The sequence below is a fragment of the Bubalus bubalis genome, chromosome 21 (genome assembly GCF_019923935.1).
Source record: "Bubalus bubalis isolate 160015118507 breed Murrah chromosome 21, NDDB_SH_1, whole genome shotgun sequence".
NCBI lineage: Eukaryota > Metazoa > Chordata > Mammalia > Artiodactyla > Bovidae > Bubalus > Bubalus bubalis.
Genome location: NC_059177.1, coordinates 47072414 through 47090266, shown reverse-complemented (window position 1 = coordinate 47090266; position 17853 = coordinate 47072414). Strand labels below are relative to the sequence as shown.

The 17853-nt window shown below is 53.2% G+C and overlaps 1 protein-coding gene across 3 annotated transcripts in view; it reads left to right on the top strand.

Moving 5' to 3' along the window:
* CACNA1D (calcium voltage-gated channel subunit alpha1 D) overlaps positions 1-17310 on the top strand; it is a 345516-nt gene extending 328206 nt beyond the window's left edge. For 2 of the 3 annotated variants that reach the window (XM_044933775.2, XM_006053080.4), the window contains 8 exons: positions 5752-5868; positions 6583-6950; positions 7763-7789; positions 9079-9228; positions 10397-10566; positions 13425-13546; positions 14331-14651; positions 15184-17310. In XM_044933775.2, coding sequence (XP_044789710.2) covers positions 5752-5868; positions 6583-6950; positions 7763-7789; positions 9079-9228; positions 10397-10566; positions 13425-13546; positions 14331-14651; positions 15184-15477 — 1569 coding nt within the window. In that variant the 3' untranslated portion in view covers positions 15478-17310. The remainder of the gene's footprint in view (positions 1-5751; positions 5869-6582; positions 6951-7762; positions 7790-9078; positions 9229-10396; positions 10567-13424; positions 13547-14330; positions 14652-15183) is intronic. The other variant, XM_006053081.4, reaches the window with a different exon arrangement.
* The last annotated feature ends 543 nt before the right edge of the window (positions 17311-17853 follow it).

Sequence of the window (17853 nt, the reverse complement as noted above, 5' to 3'; positions counted from 1 at the left end):
TGTCCGTGGCACACTGTAGCCCTCAGAGAGGGGGCTGTTTGGGGTAATGGGAGGATAGGTCATTGTAAGGCACAGTGAAGGCCACCCATGCCAAAGGCTCACTCAAAGAAGCCATGAGGGGGCGTTTCTTCCGAACGTATAGAGAAAGACCCTGAAGATTCACAGGAGCTCTGGATGGGGAGGAGCCCAGCACCCAAGGAAGAGATGCTGTGGCCTGTCTGTGGGTGGGTTAGCTGCAAGTTCTCAAACGTTTTGGTCTCAGGAACCTTTTATGCTCTTAAGAAGTACTGAGGACCCTTATCTATCAGTATTTACTACGTTAGGAATTGAAACACATTTTTAAAACCCAGAATATGCAAGCACAAAGATGCTGGAGAGATGAGATCCCCAGGGGTCAAGCAGCCTTTTGGAACACCCCAGTGTGCTTCTGGGAGAGGATGAGGGCATACAAGCATCCTTGTCTTATCATGCAAATCACAGTGACCTCCTGCAGGGGTCTCAGGGGCCCCAGGGTCCTTGGGCTGCACTTTGAGAACTGCTGCTCTAGGGGACTGAGCCCACCCCCCTAAAGGAAAAGGGTGCTGGAGCCTTTTTATAATCTCGCCCTACTCTGAACCATTCCCTGCCTTCCAGGCCCGTGCCCAGTCCTAGCTGCGTTCAGACTAAGAGTCATACCCTACACGTGTGCTGTTCTGGAAGAATGGTGGCCTGAATTCGTGTGTGAGAGCGAAGTGATTGTAAGGATCTCAGCTCCTGAGGGTGGCATGGTGGAGATGAGAATGTGTCTGAGGATGGTTTTCACGGTACCGAGTGATTGTCTGTCATAGCTGTAGTACAAGAGCGCAGCTGGGTTAGTGGGAAGAAGGGTCACACCGTGATTGGGCGGCAGCCGCAGTCGTGTGTGATCACAGTCGTGGGTGAGCACGTGATCGCGGCTTGATCCCAGCATTCTTCTTCATAGACCCAATACCGTGGGGTTGGCATGGTGTCGCTGGAGGCTTGAGCATCAGGACTGCTAGTTGAGCCTTGACTAGTGTGGGCAGGTCACTTAACCACGTGGGAATAATCCTGGCCCCCCACCCACACCCTTCCTCCCAGGATGTGGTGGGATAAAGAGCGTGATAGCACTCAGCAGAGATGCTAGCAGAATAGGAGTCGTGACTGGTGACTTCTGCTAAGCCCCCATTTTAAGTAAAACTCTGTTTTCAGGAAACTGGCAAGCATTTCCCCATTTCTGGTGTTAAAACTACAACCAAGAAGCAAGGTGGAACTAAAACAGAGAGCTCTGTCAGATTGTTTGCAGGGAAATGTGATAGGTCACTTTAGGCAATTTATTTAAAGTTTCCTTTATGTTTTGAAGTGAAGGTAACAGACTCGCTGCATTCGGCGCAGTGTCCCCCCAAGGGTAACTTACATGGTAACCATATGGCTGACTTTGCAGTGAGGGTTGGAATCACTGTGCATGACTCACGGGGGTGCTGGGTTCATGATGCTAGCCCCTGATGTTTATATATAACTCGAGGGCTGTTCATAATGTTGATAATGGACACAAAGGCCACACTCAGAGGCGGAGAGCGATGACAAAAGAAGGGGTGTGCCTGTGTGTGATGAGTGTGCATGTGGACATGCGGGGGAGGCGGAGGATGGCTTGTGGATGAGCAGGTGTGTTCTGAGAGAATTGAATCTCCAGTTCTTTTCTGTTGAGGGAGCTAGTCTAAAATGATCCCTTCTGATTGGGGAGGGGAAGAATCCGGCTAAAGGGTTAACCAGAACTCGCCTTGAAGGAGATGGCCGAGCAGGGCCAGCCCTGGCTGAGCAAGACCTGCCTGTGATAGAGACCAGGCTCTGCTCTGCCCGGCAAGGGCTCTTGGGCTGGAGCCTGGAAGCCTGGCACTCACACCCGAGGATGAATGGGCTGGCTCAGTCCCACCTGGAGACCCACATCTCTTATCTGCACTGTTACAGTGTAGGTTTGGCCGGGGGGGGGGGGGGTTTGGGCGTTTCTATGTGCTGAGAGCTGGCAGACCACCGGTGTGTGTGATGACGCTAGCTTAGGGAGGCGAGCAGTGAGAGCTTTTCTAACGCACCAGGTAGGAAAAACTTACCCCTGAAAGAGGGTGAGAGAAAAGAAGGTATGTGAATGTTCCTATTTGAGGTTAGAACACCATAACATAATGCAATTGCTTCAGAAATAGAGAGATTTTATAGTTTGGGGGTGTTTTTTTAGACTTATTCATTAGAGTAAATATCTATAAAATTCCAATTAAATGGTGTCTAACATTGAAAGCAGCAGTCTGCAGGCAAAATGCCAACATTTCTTTGTTTTTTAAAAAAAATATGAGAACATCTAGCATTTAAAAATCAACCAGAAACTAGGCTTGATTCTGTTTAATATTTTATATGATTGGACATCTTAAATCAATAATGTTTCTATTTTATAGCAGCAATTCTGTGTTTATTCAAAACCATAATTCTGTGATGTTACTGGAATGACTTTATATGGCTTTGTGTTGGTTTAAATGCTAATGGCCACATTTCAAATTAAAATAGTATTTTGCTGATAGAGGTAGACACAAACATGACATATGAAAGAATAGTTAATTTTCCTGATTGTAAAGTGTTTTATTTCAAGGAAAAAAATGTTCTTTTTTTAAGGGCTGTGGGGGAAAAAAAAAAACAAATGTTATCAAGGGTTTAAGATAGATTTCTGCACTTTGGGAATTGGAATTTGTGCCTATGGAATTTTTGGAGCAGCCTAAGCTACCTTTTAGCTTGATATGTGTGCTAGAAATTTTTTCATTATCATGTTTTGTGATATGTAATAAATTCAGGGTGCTGTGCTTAAGCTTCGCTTCAAGTTTGGGAACATGTGTTTCCCTCATTCCAAACCCTGGCAGATACCCTCCCTGCTCTGTGGCACCTCCCCTCCCACCCCACTCCCCACCTGTCCTTCCTTAGACCCCCTGTGAAAGAATGAAGTCAATCCCTGACTCTTAGAAGGTGTGTTTCTTCCTCCGTGGAGCAAGCGAACTATAACCATGATTTCTGAGCCTCTGCTTTCCTGTCTGGGAAGAGTGCTGCGTTCTCTCCTCCTTTGACGTCTCTTTAATAAACATGTTGTCTTTGTCTTTGGAAGTGGCCTCCTGGGCCACCTCTCAGTTTTCTCCATGATTTCTGTTGGAAACAAATTCTCTGTCCTGTGCCTGTTTACTGCTCTCTCCTAATCCTGTGTACCATTGAAGACATGCTGGAGACAGTTTTTGTTTTTATTATGCAATTATGTCATATATGTATTTCAGTGAAATGTCAAACTGTCAACAGAGGATGATGTTAAAAATTATCCAAATAAATAGTTTTCTATTTCTTCTAATCAGACCCAGTCCAGTCAGTTGAATGACAGTGATTAGGACTCTCTGCTGTTATTTAAACAGAGTGTCCCCAGCCCACGGTGCCTTGGGGTTTGGATTACGGTACCTAATTTACCTGATGTGTACTCGGTGCCTTGTCACCTGTGCGTGTTTTGTGCAATGGCAGTGGGTGTCTCAAACCTGGCATCTTATTTGGGAGCCTCAGAGGGGGTGACAGCTTTTTCTTCCCAGTGATCCAGAATCAGATGGTGAAACCCTGGTTTAATGTATCATCCCTTGATAAGTGTGCCCTAGAGAACACTGCCTGGCTGACTTGCAGGCTGTTCAGTACTGCTGGGCTCGCCCTTGCTGCCCAGGCCTGCAGCTCTGCTGTGAAAGAGCTTTAACCCACTTGGCATTAGAGTTGCCTTCTTGATGCCCCCCTGAGAGTGGTATGGGTGTGCCTCTTAAGAGAAATGATTTCCCAGGCTCAGATGGGCTGGAAGCTTGGGTCCTGGGAGAGTGTGTACGCATGTGTGCACGTTTGTGCCTGTATGTGTACCTGTGGGCACGTGTGAGTGTGTGTGTCTTGTGCCTGTGATCAGAGGGACAGGTGAGCGAGGGGCAGTCTTACCACACCACGAGGGGCAGTCTGGGTTTGGACCTGCGACACCTTTGTCATTCTCCTGTGAGACCATAGCATTCCTAGCTGGGAACCTTAAAGATTTGACTCCAGGCCACAGTTTCACCCCCACAGGTCATAAAATGGAAAAGTCTGCTGCTCCTGTGTTGAAAGAATGGTTCAAACCAGACCCAGACTGGTTGGTGCACCATCTTTGAAAAGATCCTCTCCTAGGCTGAGGGCTGCTATGAGCAAGGCCATTTTCACGGGAGCCTCTTGGGCGGTTTCATGCACCTTTCTGTTCCAAATGAACATCCCCCCGCCCCCCACCACTGGCGTCTGCAGGAGGCCCATCTGAGCATTCCCACACGAGGGGCTCAGCCCTGCCGCATCTGGCAAGACTGTGGCCACCATCCTCTCTGACCCCCACCCCACCCCCTCCACTACCAGGCGTGTCTCAGTTGTAGTCCTGATGCTTTGTCTATGTCCTACACCCACCCACTGCCAGGGCGTGCGGAAGAAGGACAGGGCAGGGCCCCCTTCTCTGCAGACTGCCCTCACATTGGGAAGTATTAGCTGCAGATGGAGACCCGCACAGCCAGACCCCGGACGTCCTTTACACCTTTAGCAGCCACTGAGGTGCAGACAGACTGCCAGCACCTTAAGGGGTGCTGCCTGGATACAGGACGGGTGAACTTAGACCTGGGGTGGGGAGGAAATGCCTCTCTGAGATGCCAGTGTTTTTGTGGCGAAGGATTGAGTAACTGTACTGTCCCTATTAAGCTTGCCAGTTTTCTCCAAGTCTTTGGTGAAAACATAATTTTCTTGGAGCCAAGAGCTACCCCTTGCCCACAGATAGTCTGTAAGCATCTTAAATGTTTCCCTAACACAGTTAGGTACAATGGGAGGCCTTTTCCCAGGCCCTGTCCCGGGGGAACCTGGGGCCCAGGCTGAGGCAGGCTGGTAGCAAGGGCCCTGGGGAAATGCAGGATGTCTGTGAGGGGCCTGAAGGGCTCACCTGGTTGGTCTTAGACCACCTCCAGAGGCTGGAGCCCCTTTCAGTGTCTTGTGGTCTTCAAGAGGATGACCCAAGCATCGGCCATTCTCAGCCTGCAGGCCATGGCGCCCACAGGCCACGGAAGCCGGCCCTGCACGTGGCCAGGTCCGTGCGTGTGTGTCCACTGTGCTGTGGTCCTGAGTGTGCTGTGGCTGCGGGTGTGTTGTGTCACTGCCTCACTTCCATGGCTTTGAAGCAGAACCACTGGCCTGGACGGCTGCTTGGTTTGCTTGCCCTCTGGCCCCTGCACTCAACTCCCTCATCCGGAACACGGTCAATGAGCCCTTGCCCACCTGCGCTGGAGAGCAGCCAGGCTGTGGCCCTTGCCCCACCTGAGGTCTGGGAGGTGGCGCCCTGCCACCATGCTTCCGTGGACTGTCATTTAGACCTGGGCCTGGGTTCTTGGCCATGGCAGACCCTAGTACTGGTAACCAGGCCCTGTTCCCTGCAAGTGGAGGTGTTTGGAAAGAAGGTCACTGGCCTCAAGCACCCCCGCCTGGGCCATCTTGAACTCCCGACCACACCCTATATCCCTGAGCCCACAGGGACACCATCAGGGGCATTCGGACAAGTGGTCAGTCCCCTGGACTGTCCTCAGGAGAAACCTTCCTTTCCCACGACTGACTCAGGCAGGAGCACAGCCAGGACCCAGGCTGCCCCCCATCCTCTCCCCCGCCCCGGCCACCCGTGTCGTCTAACTGGTTTTGCCGTTCTCATTGATCTAGGCGGGATTAAGGACACTGCATGACATTGGGCCAGAAATCCGGCGTGCTATATCATGCGATTTGCAAGATGATGATCCAGAGGAAACAAAACGAGAAGACGAAGAAGATGTGTTCAAAGTAATTATTCCACGCCTAGCTACACACTGGCCACTTGGAAATAGCAGGGCAGGAGTCCAGTTGGGGCAGTTAATGATCTGCAAGAGAGCCTGGAGGACGCACAGCAGCCCCCAGGCCTAAGGGGCTTATGGGCCCTGCCCTCACCCCCCGCAGCAGACGCTCCCCATCCCCCAGCACCCCTTCCAGGGCCAGGCCTCCTCCTCTGAGTTTGCTCCTCTGCCGCACACTGGCCACTTTGGAGGAGCTTGGCCACAACCACTGGCTGTGGACGAGCATCCTGGGTCCTTCTAGCAGCTGCCGGCCCTCCCTACCTGCTCTCTCCCCACCGGGCTGGCTCTTTGGTCTGCCAGCTGGCCCTCTGCTTCCCAGCCCCTGGCCCAGAGACATGCCTGCGGCCTGGCCTCAGCTGCTGGGGCCACCGACAGCCCTGCTGGGCGAAAGTCCGCTTACCTCGGAGCAACTGGAAGAACCCCTCGAGTGACAGCCACATGCTTGCTCCCCAGCTCAGGAATCGGTAACCTTCCTCATTTCAGGGGGACCAGCAGCTACACACAGGCACCCCGATCACTGAGACACTCAGATTGTTTCCCAGGGATCCTATGGAGCTTACCTAGAATTTGTTTTTCATGTAGAAAAAAAAAATATGACCTAACATAGCTAGCCTGCATCAAATATTTGTTAAATTACCTGGTGTTGTCTCCCATTATTTTGCAGAGAAATGGTGCCCTGCTTGGAAACCATGTCAATCATGTTAATAGTGATAGGAGAGATTCCCTTCAGCAGACCAATACCACCCACCGTCCCCTGCATGTCCAAAGGCCTTCAATTCCACCTGCAAGTGATACTGAGAAACCGCTGTTTCCTCCAGCAGGAAATTCGGTGTGTCATAACCATCATAACCATAATTCCATAGGAAAGCCAGTTCCCAGCTCAACAAATGCCAATCTCAATAATGCCAATATGTGCAAAGCTGCCCCTGGAAAGCGGCCCAGCATTGGGAACCTTGAGCTTGTGTCTGAAAACGGGCATCATTCCTTCCACAAGCATGGCCGTGAGCCTCACAGAAGGTGCAGTATTAAAAGGTAACGTTTCAATTATGTAAAATTTAAAAATAAAATAAAAATTAAAAAATAAAATAAAAGGTAACGTTTCAAACGGGTTTGCACTTGGTAACGTAGTGTCAGCCCCAGGCGGGTCTTGCTCACTCCATCTCCAGCAGAGGCGGGGGATTCCCTGTGGGCGCTTCCATGAGCACCTGTGAGTGCCCTCAGGTCCTAGCTTCTTCAGGCACTGGCCACGTGCTGGTCCCAAAGGATAAAGGGCCACAGGCCAGCTTGCAGCCTGCCCCTTAACACAGCATCTGCAAACTCGACCTTCCCCAGCTGTCCCACAGACTCAGGGACAGGGATTGGCAAACTTGCTCTGTAATGGGCCAGAGCGTAAACGTTTTAGAGTTGGAGCACACGCAGTCTCTACTGTGACTACTCACCTGTGCTCTTGTAGCAAGAAGGCTGCCATGGATAGTACGGAGACACGTGTGCAGCTGCGTCCTCATAAAGCTTTCTTAGTGGACAGTAAAATGCCAGCTTCACACAGACACATACAACGAATGACTTTTCTTCCTTTGATTTTGTTTCAGTCCTTTCAGTTCAGTTCAGTCGCTCGGTCGTGTCTGACTCTTTGCAACCCCATGGACTGCAGCACGCCAGTCCTTTAAAAAGTCTAGCTTGTGGGTCATACAGAAACAGATGACGGCCTATATTCGGCCTGGGAACCACAGTTTGCTGAGTCCGGCTCTGGGGAGTAACTTGATATATCCTTTGTGTAAAGTTTGCTGGAAATATTTTAACTTTTATTTTCTCCCTCCCTCCCACGTTATGCCTTTCCTGGATAGAACCCGCTATTATGAAACTTACATTAGGTATGTGCTTGTTGCCTTTGTTTATGTGTTAAAAGCTGTGTGTTCCCGGTGGGACCAGAGGGCCTCTCCAGTGCTGGGAGGTGACTGTGCCCTGGGAGCCAGCTCGCGTAGTGTAGGGTGGTCTGGCCCCGGGCTGTGGATGCAGAGCTTTCAGATCCGTATCTGCAGAGACTGGGTTACCATCCAGGGGCCCACATTCCCATGCCACGTGCCCACAGCTGTAGCCCCACAGGCCTCAGCGCAGTGCTGGGGCAGCAGACCTGTGGAGCTGGGCAGTCGTTCTGCTCTGTGGGGTTGAGCCTTTTGTGGGGACTTTGTGAAAGCATGACCCCTCACCTCCTGAAGAGCAGGGCTTTCTTTATCTCCCTATGTGCAGAGGGCCCTGCTCCCTGCGTGTTGAGCCCAGTGGACTTGGGGGTGGGATGGTCATTGTGTTGGGGGTGGGGACGATGACCTCCGGGTTTAGTGATCATCAAGGGGGACGTCACTGGGGCTGGAGGAGGGTGGGAGAGAGGGAAGAGCTTGGGGGACCCAGAGTCTTCTGTTTGGAGAGCAGTGACAGCGCAGCACTGGCTGCCTGTGCTGAGGGCTGAGGCCAGGACCCCTGGGTTTCATGCCCCATCACATGACAGTCCTGGGGCAGGGCCGTCTTTGGAAAATGCAGCGAGTGTTGTCCAAGAGAGTCTGTTTCCCTGGGACACAGTGCACAAAGCTCCTGTCAGCCTTCCTGGGTCAGGGGCTCCAAGCTCTGAAATCACCCTGGGCCCGGTGCCTGTGCCTCCCAGGGACCCAAGGCGGCGGCCTGGGAGCCCATTGCTCCAGGTTTCCAGGTCTGTTCTCTTGTTCCTTGCCCAAACTACATCTACTCTCTCGGTTCCCAGGCAGGCCTCTGAGGGTAGTGGTTTGGTGCTAGAATCATCAAGGTGCCGAGAGAGAAACCCCTTCCTGGTATATACGTGTATACACACACACACACACACCACACACAGCCACACAGTTCCCCCCACACATATACCCCCCACACCCCATACACACACACTACACACACTCCCCCCACACCCCCACCCACAACACACACACACATACACCCTCCACACAGGCGTGTGCACACCTAGCCGCACGCACGCACACACACACACGCCCACCACCCCTGCCAGAGGCAGTAGCAGAGTCGATCCCCACCGAGGCAGGAGCACTCTGCGGGCAGGGATGCTCTGGCCACCTCGAGGCACAGCCGGAGGAGCTGCTGCCGCCCGCCCGGCCGCTCAGCCCCTCTCTCCCCACTGCAGGTCTGACTCGGGAGACGAGCAGTTCCCGACGATTTGCCGGGAGGACCCGGAGATACACGGCTACTTCAGGGACCCCCGCTGCCCAGGGGAGCAGGAGTATTTCAGCAGCGAGGAGTACTATGAGGATGACAGCTCACCCACCGGGAGCAGGTGAGGGCTCCATCGCCCGGGGACTGTCCTGGCATTAGGGGCACAGTCCCCAGGCCGGCGAGTGGTGGAGTGGGGGCCGTTCCTTCAGGCCTGAAGGCTGGGACTCATCGGCCCAGAGCTTGGACTGGGTTTCACGAACAGCTCCTGCTTCTCGCTCCCATCAAGGGGGTCTCTCCTGGAGGTGAGGGGACAAGAGGTCAGAGGAGCATCACTCAGCAGATGAGCCTCCTGGGCTTCTGTCCTGAAGAAGGCATGGGTGGGGTAAAGTGGACATTTGCTGTAGGACATGTATAGATAGCAGCTGGTACAGGGGCACAAAGGCCTCCACCTCTTCCCCGTGGACTGCATCTCACCGTGAATGGGGCCCATTGAAGTGGACGTGTTTATGCAGCGAGGCCCCTTCTGACCTCTGAGATGGTGTTCGATGCCAGCCTCATGCTCCAGGCCGGCCACAGCCAGAACCCCCCTCCCTCCACTCTCCACCCTGTCCTCCCGTGGGCCTTGGGATGCCTGACTTCGGGAACCACTGGTTCTGAGCCAACTGCATTCTCAGTTTCCTTCTTCAGGGCCGTGGCTCGGAGCACCATGCCTTAGATCCTCTTCCCCACCTCTGCTGGCCTGACCCCGCCCCCTGCAAGGGCCTGCTCCTCCCTCCCCCGACTGGAACTGAAAGGACCCCCACCCCTAGAGCTCACGGCCCACCCCAAGCCCTGTCTTCCAGTGCTAACCTTCTCCAGCCTGCATTAGAATTCTGTGTGCATGGGGTATTGGCTCTGCTCCCTGAGAGTGAGGACTGTGTTTCATGCATTTTCTTGTCCCAGGCGCCACCCTGCCACCACCACCTAGCCACGGGTAGCCCCTCGGGAGAGGGTTCTCTGGGAGAAAGTGGGGCTAGCCCAGCCTGCAAGGCACCCGTAGTCCACATCTGAGCCAGGACTGAGGCCGCCCAGGGAGGGAAAGCATACGCACCGTGCTCCTCACAGGCCTGCCCTCAGAAGCGTTCCTGTAGCAGCCCTTGTCTTCCGTCTAGAATCTTCTGTGGAGCCGAGGGCTGCATTCTTAGCTAGTCCTGCTGTGTCCAAGAAGGTGGGAGCAGACTGTGGACGTGGGCTTGTTAATTGGGCTCTCATGTGCCCCTGCTCTCTCTCCTGGCCTTCTCGGCCACCAGGCAAAGCTACGGCTGTGGCTACTATAACTGGTACCTGGGTAGCAGCTTGGACTTCGAGCGGCCTCGAGGCTACCATCACCCCCAAAGCTTCTCAGAGGACGACGACTCGCCCATTGGCTACGATTCCCGGAGGTCTCCGAGGCGACGTCTACTACCTCCCACCCCTACATGTGAGGCCAGATTTTTTGTTTGGGATCCAGGCTCGCAGAGGGTAGCGTGTCTGTCTGCCTGCCCCAGCCTGGGGGGTGGGCCAGACATAGTCAGGGGCCTTCAGTCCTCAACACCAGCCCGCTGGGTGGAGAGGCTGTTGATTTTCTTTTCTTCCTCATCCACGTGCCACATGGTAGGGCTAGAAGCACTCCGGCGCTGAGAACAGGGAAGGCAGTGTAGGCTCCATGGTTGCACAGTTTGTAGCACTTGATGAGGGGCTTTCTGGGCGCATCATCATTGCCTTTGAGCTTGGGGTCTGCCCTGATGGGTGGGCAAGTCCTGCACCATGGTTTCGACAGGATCACTCCCCAGGTGGGGTCATGGGCTCTCTGAGGGTGGAGGATGGGCCCGCCTGCTGAGTGGACTTGAGCCCAAGCCTCTTACCAAGGCCCAGGGCTCTGAGGAGTGCCTGAGGGTTTGTGGTGCCCATGCCTCCTCCTGTCTCACCTCACTGCCCTCTTCTCCCCCACCTTTGCCTTCATTTGCCAGTGCCCCTGCTGGGGCCTTGGTGGTGACCACTAGGGTAGGCACTCGCATCCCAGGGCCGGAGAATTACATCCTGCAGAGAAGGGGCAGGGGCCGGCTGCTTTTCGGGTACATGTGGCATCACCAGTACTGCCAAGAGAGCTGGGTTACCCTGAGGACCGTGGGCTGGGGAAAGAGATGAAGCAGCGGCTCCTGCCATCTCCTGGCTGGGCAGCTTGATTTTGGACACGTGGACATTTTGCTGATGGTTAATGGATATCCACTTCTGGCTTTGCTGAGGAATGAGGTGTGTTTTGGGGTAGGACTCTAATCAGTCACCAGAAATAAATGAGACACATTGGCTGAGTCTGCCATCTACGTGCATAGGAACAAGTTCAGCTGGGTGGTGCCCAGGCCTGTCTCTCCCCAGCTGTCAGCGTCCTGCGGGCAAGTGCAGTCAGACCCATATCCATGGTTAATATTTAATTTCACAGCCCCAAACACAAGCTGCTGAGCAGAGCAGTGCTGGGCTGTCAGTTCTGGATGGCGCCTGTGCAGGTGGGCTGAGCCCCGGGCCCCGAGTGCCACTGCCTTCCTGTCACCGCCTTTTCTCCCTTGGGTGGTCATGATCGTCTCCACTGTTCACAGGTGCTGCCTCTGTGAGTCAAGGACCCTGAGTGGGCAGCTGGCTGCCCTCTTTATTTATAATTGTGAATAGGTGAAATGCATTGTATTTGCTCTCCTGCCCATGTATTCAGATCTCTGGCAGGGTGACCAATGGAGCTCCTATGTGCTCAGCTCCAGAGAGGTCGCTGTCTGCATTAGAGCTGGTTGTGCAGAGCAAATAAGATGACAGGCGTAGGTGGATCCCTTTTCAAAACTGAAAGGTGCTCTCTGAATGGTGGCGGTGGTAGTTTTCCTTTCTTCCTCCTGACCCAGGAAGAAGCTAGAGGTGGTGCTAACCTGGGAAGCCTGTCCTTCTCTTAGAACACTTGAGTTTGGCCCTGGGCAGCATGTGGGAGGAAGGCCATTGGAGCAGATGGCAGGTGTCCATGTTCCCCAGAAGCAGGTAGACCAGGAGGCTCAGCGGGCTGCCTGGTGTACAATGGGCCTGCAAGACAGGTTGGTTGTCTGTAGGGCCTCCCACCCAGTTGAGCAGTGGCTGGCATGGGCTATCTCTGGTTTCCATGCACTTTTGGAGCTGAACCTCCACCAAGAAGGCTCTGCTGCTTCACGTGCCTCCCAGGATGCCCGCAGGGGCTCCCCAGGCTGGTCTGTGCAGTTTGTCAGTGGAAGAGTCAGGGGTGTGTGGAGTTGTGCTAGGGTAGGATAAATGCCCTGTGAGCTTAGAAAGCAGAGTCCAAGAAAGGAATGTCAAGGTGACTCAATGCTGCCTTGCAGGCCACCAATAAGGAGAGGTGTCCCGGGGAGCCCTCTGGCCTGTGCACAGGGCCCAGAATTTAGACTGATCTCCTGGGCCTGGCACCCTGGGGGGCCTCGAGCCTGGATCACCTTGTCATCGCTCAGCCTGTCTAGAAGCCTGTTTGGAGTGGCTGTTAACAGGACAAGCATAGGTCCTCAGGCATGTCTGACTCTGTGCGACCCAATGGACGGTAGCCCACCAGGCTCCTCTGTCCATGGGTTTTCCCAGGCAAGAATACTGGAGTGGGTTCACATTTCCTTCTCCAGGGGATCTTCCTGACCCAGGGATCGAACCCGTGTCTCCTGTCTCCTGACTCGGCAGGCAGATTCTTTACCACTGCGCCACCTGGGAAGCCTGTTTGTGGTCTGTTAAGGACAACTAGCCACATTCTTTACAGTTCAAGTTGTCCTTTCCTGTGTCTTCTGTCTTCCTGGCTTGGGAAGCTGGGTCTTTGCCCCACAAGGGGATCTGCCTGTTACCTGGTTGAGCTATTCGGGCAGGTAGCAGACAGAAGGGTGACCACAGCCTGGGAGCAGCCACAGGACACTCCGGCCCCAGGGATGCTCAGGAAGAGAACAGGCAGTCGGCAGGCATCTGTGGGTTCTCCAATGCGGTCATGTACTTGACCTGAGATGCTGTGTCCCTGCCACATGCAGGGCCAGGGGCCTCGAGTCAGAGCATGGCTCTCTGGCTCCTCCTGAGAGAACAGATGTTTCGGGGCCGAGACATTAACTCTCTTTTTGGAAACACCCCTCAGTCGGGCTGCTTTCTCTTCCTGAAGTTCTGAGACAACCCCCCACCCCCCGCCACCATGCCGAGTGGTTTTCTCTGGGTGCCTGGCTTGCTTCCTCCTGGGCCCCCGCTGCTGGACGCCCAGAGCCCAGGACCCGACAGCTGGTTCCACAGTCACACGTGTGCTTCACGTCTCAGCCCCCCGCAGGTCTTCCTTCAACTTCGAGTGCCTGCGCCGGCAGAGCAGCCAGGAGGAGGTCCCGCCGTCGCCCGCCTTCCCGCCCCGCACGGCCCTGCCGCTGCACCTGATGCAGCAACAGGTGAGCCGCCCCCCCGGGCAGCTCCAGGGAAGCGACCCCAGTGTCCTGAGCACAGAAACACGAGCTGCCGCTTCAGAGTTTTTTTTCAGGTCTTTCTGCCAACCTTGTCCCTTTTCACCATTTTTTACATTAATTGCTGTGTCCTACTCTGTCGTGGATGGAGGACAAACCCTGGGAAGGCCCCAGGCATCACATACCACACACTAAGTAGGCATGGGGGTCCCTGTAGGCTTGTGTGTGCGTGCCTTGGATGGTCCCGGCTTCTGACTTGGCCACAGACCTGGCCTCACTGTCCCCTGTGCCCCTTGCAGAGAAGGATGCAGGGCAGGCCTGCCGTGGCACCGCTGTAGGTGGAAGAAGCAGGCTGTACCCGGTGGTGCTTCTGAGCAGAGCGCTGGCTGCAGACGAGTTGCCTGAGAGAGAACCAACCCGTTTCTCTGAGCGCTGGGCGCTGTCAGCTTGCCCTAAAGGCACTTCCCTATTCAAACCCAGAGTCATCCAGGTGGCATGTTTGTACTCCACGACTTGTGTGTCGTTTTCATGCTTCTAAGCAATTTCACGAGCAACTGATTCCCACCTGGGGATCAGGAGATATATTATAGATTGGGGGCAAAAGAAAACACAGTCTGTTAGACAGCCAAGTTTTTATAGCCAGTTCATTGAATTACTCAGCGCTGTATCCTTATGAAGCCCCTATAAACCAGGGCCTTGAGCCTGGCCTGTTCTGAGGGCACCTGAGGCCGGGACCCCTGAGGACCTCACCCCGCTTCCTCTGTCTCCTCAGATCATGGCAGTCGCTGGCCTAGATTCCAGTAAAGCCCAGAAGTACTCGCCAAGCCACTCCACCCGGTCGTGGGCCACCCCCCCGGCCACACCGTCGTATCGGGACTGGACGCCGTGCTATACCCCGCTGATCCAGGTCGAGCGGCCAGAGGCCCCAGACCAGGTCAACGGCAGCCTCCCATCCCTGCACCGCAGCTCGTGGTACACAGACGAGCCCAGCGTCTCCTATCGGACGTTCACACCAGCCAGCCTGACCGTCCCCAGCAGCTTCCACAACAAGAACAGTGACAAGCAGAGGAGCGCGGACAGCCTGGTGGAGGCAGTGAGTGTGGCCGCTAAGTCTGCACGGGAGGGACAGTGGCACCAGGGAGGTGGTCCTGAGGGCGGGTGGGCTCCGGAGCCAGGATGCCTCTTCTGAACCTGGACAACCGCCCACTTCTTGGCAGCAAGGATGGTACTTAAAGCACAAGTATAAAAACATCACGCCAGCCACCAGGGACTGGCATGCTGCAGTCCATGGGGTCGCAAGAGTCGGACATGACTTAGTTACTAAACCATAGAAACACCACCCCTGCTGGGTTTCATCAGCTGGCCGCACCTAGGATTGTGTATGTTAGTCCCACAAATACAACTTGTTTATTCTGCAACATTTGTCCGCCGTGGGTTTCACTCTTGTTGGGCCATGTGCAGTGTTTGAGCTCCTTTAGATTCCCATTTACCTCCAGGCTTAGTTACCCTGGATATGGTCTTGCCGATGGGACTGGCTGGGTCCCAAAAGCACATCATGCAGTCAGTGCATGAGGTGGTCTTTCTGTCATTCTGCATCTGTGCCACTGATCCTCTTGTCTATACAGGTTCTGATATCTGAAGGCTTAGGACGGTACGCGAGGGACCCAAAGTTCGTGTCGGCGACAAAACATGAAATCGCCGATGCCTGTGACTTAACCATCGACGAGATGGAGAGTGCGGCCAGCAACCTGCTGAACGGGAACGTGCACCCCCGGGCCAATGGAGACGCGGGCCCCGTTTCACACCGGCAAGACTACGAGCTCCAGGACTTTGGGCCTGGCTACAGCGACGAGGAGCCGGACCCCGGGAGGGACGAGGAGGACCTGGCAGACGAGATGATTTGCATCACCACCCTGTAGCCCCTGCAGGGGGCCGCTGACAGGCTCTGGCCTCAAGGTGGGGCGCCCGAGGGCCAGGGGAAAAGTGCCTCGTAGTTAGGAAAATTTAGGCACTAGCGCGGAGTCCCTATTCGCAGTTAGAATTTTGTAACAAGTGATGTCATGCCTCAAGGAAGCCATAAACCTGGCAGGGGACAGCCGTGCCCCAGCTGTGTGGGCGAGGGCGGGTCCAGCCCTCCTGGAGAGGACCAGCGAGGAGGGTCAGACGAGCCCTGCTGGCTTGTCCGGAGCGTTCGCCTGCCGCCCGCAGGCGTGGGGTGGGAAAGGTTTAAAGGTGATGACGATCACCACACCTGTCATTACCTCAGCCATCGGTCTAGCATATCAGACGTTCACGGGGCCCAGCATATCCATTTTTAAACCCTTCCCCACCCCAAAAACACACTGCTTCCTGATTCCTGTTCAGCTGTTCTGAAATACAGTGTGTACGTCAGGACCAGCCTACCAGCCGTCATCCTGGGAGGGGAAGCAGGACCCTGTAAGCAGGGTTTTCTGTGACGTGATGCCAGTTTACAGGCAGGAGAGCGTCGCTCCGACAGTCGGATTTCTGACTGTCAGGCTAAGGGCAACTGTAAACTGGAATAATACTGCACTCGCAACCAGGTAAACTTAGATACGCTAGTTTGTTTAAAAATTATAGATTTACTGTACATGACTTGTAATATACTATAATTTGTATTTGTAAAGAGATGGTCTATATTTTGTAATTATTGTACCGTATTTGAAATGCAGCAATATCCATGGGTCCTAATAACTGTAGTTCCCCACTGAAATTTAGAAACTATTAGTGTTTTTACTTGGGCTATACAGAAGTATAATAGAAGAAACAGAGCCAATTCTCATTTATTCAGTGAAAAGTCTTTTGGGGGTACAATCTTTAGTTCAGAAGAACTTGACACTACAGAGATTTTTCTAAAATATTTTGAGTCACTATAAATCTATCTTTACACAAGAGATTCCAGAGGACTATTTGCAGTCTTTTCTTTGGGCAGGGGTTCTGTGATTTGATATTGTAACTTTTGATCCACCATGGGTTGCAACTGTCTTTTGTTCTCCTTTAATAACCCCTCCGATGAGTTCACTGCAGAGGAGGTCGAGCTGGTTACTCAGACCCTGTGGCATTCATTCACAGTCCTGGTTTTCTCAGCTGCCCCACAGGATATTCTGGCATTTCTGGTGCAGAAACAATGGCAGTGGTGAATGAAGTCTCTCTGCTGTTGTCCCCCCGGGACTGGTAAGGCTGCACGTCCGAGGAAATAAGAGTGCTGGAGGCTGGGGGACCGAGGAGGCAGAGGAGACTCTTACAGGACTAGATGTCGGGGTCTGGACAAATCGTATTGCTGCCTTTTTACAGAACATTGCTGTGCTGTGTGTCCTCTTTGAGGGCTATTATATGCAACTGAATGAGGGCTGAAGTTTTCACTAGAATGCACTCTCACTCCAATTCTACTTCTCAATGAAAACCCACCTTGGGATCATCAGACCCATCAAGGCTTCCTTTTCTGTTCACAGAATTATGCCGACTTTGTTGAGTTACCGTGGCAGGGATTCCCTGCGGTCAAAAAGACGAGTAGCAGTTTTTGGTTCAAAATTTTTAAAGAATACATGACCTGTTAATGTTAGTTTTTTTTTTTTTTTTTTTTTTGTAAATAACACTTTGTTATGAAGACCTTACAAACCTCTTCTTAAAGACATTCTTACTCCAGATCCAGGCAAAAACTTCAAGGTTTGTAAATGACTATTTCCTGACATAAATTCTTTTTTATTAAAATGCAAAATGATCTTCAGAATAAAGCTGTGTAAGAATTTTATTGTATTTGGGAGCTCTCCTTGCACAGAGCTGGTGCTCGCCAGTGACAGCCTCTGGAGGAACAGGTACTCTGTGAGGGCACTGCTGTAATGATGTAGATTTTCTCTTACTCTCGTGGCTCATTTGGTGCCAGTGGTAACTTAATTCCAGTTGCAGACAGCACCATTCTCCTAAAGGGCTAACCCACGGTCACCGTCGTTTTGGACTCCATCTCTCCACTAAGTGTTGGTCTTACTGTGTGGCTTCCCACTGTTAGTCCAAAACTGCCCTACCAGGACCGAGTTTCCTGGCATAGTCGGTGATCTTTGCTAGTCAGCACTCAACGTGGCATTTTTACAGACTGTACCACTCCTAATATCTGTCTGCATTACACCTGGTTCAACTGCTCGTCTGACATTAAATTTTTCTTTGTTAAGAAAAATTTGAAGTTGTAGAACATGGTTTCTTTGCTTTCAGGAAACTTGAAATGTCTCTCCCTTTTAGTTCCCCTCCCATCCCCTAAAGAAGTAGTCATCTTGGGGCTGTCC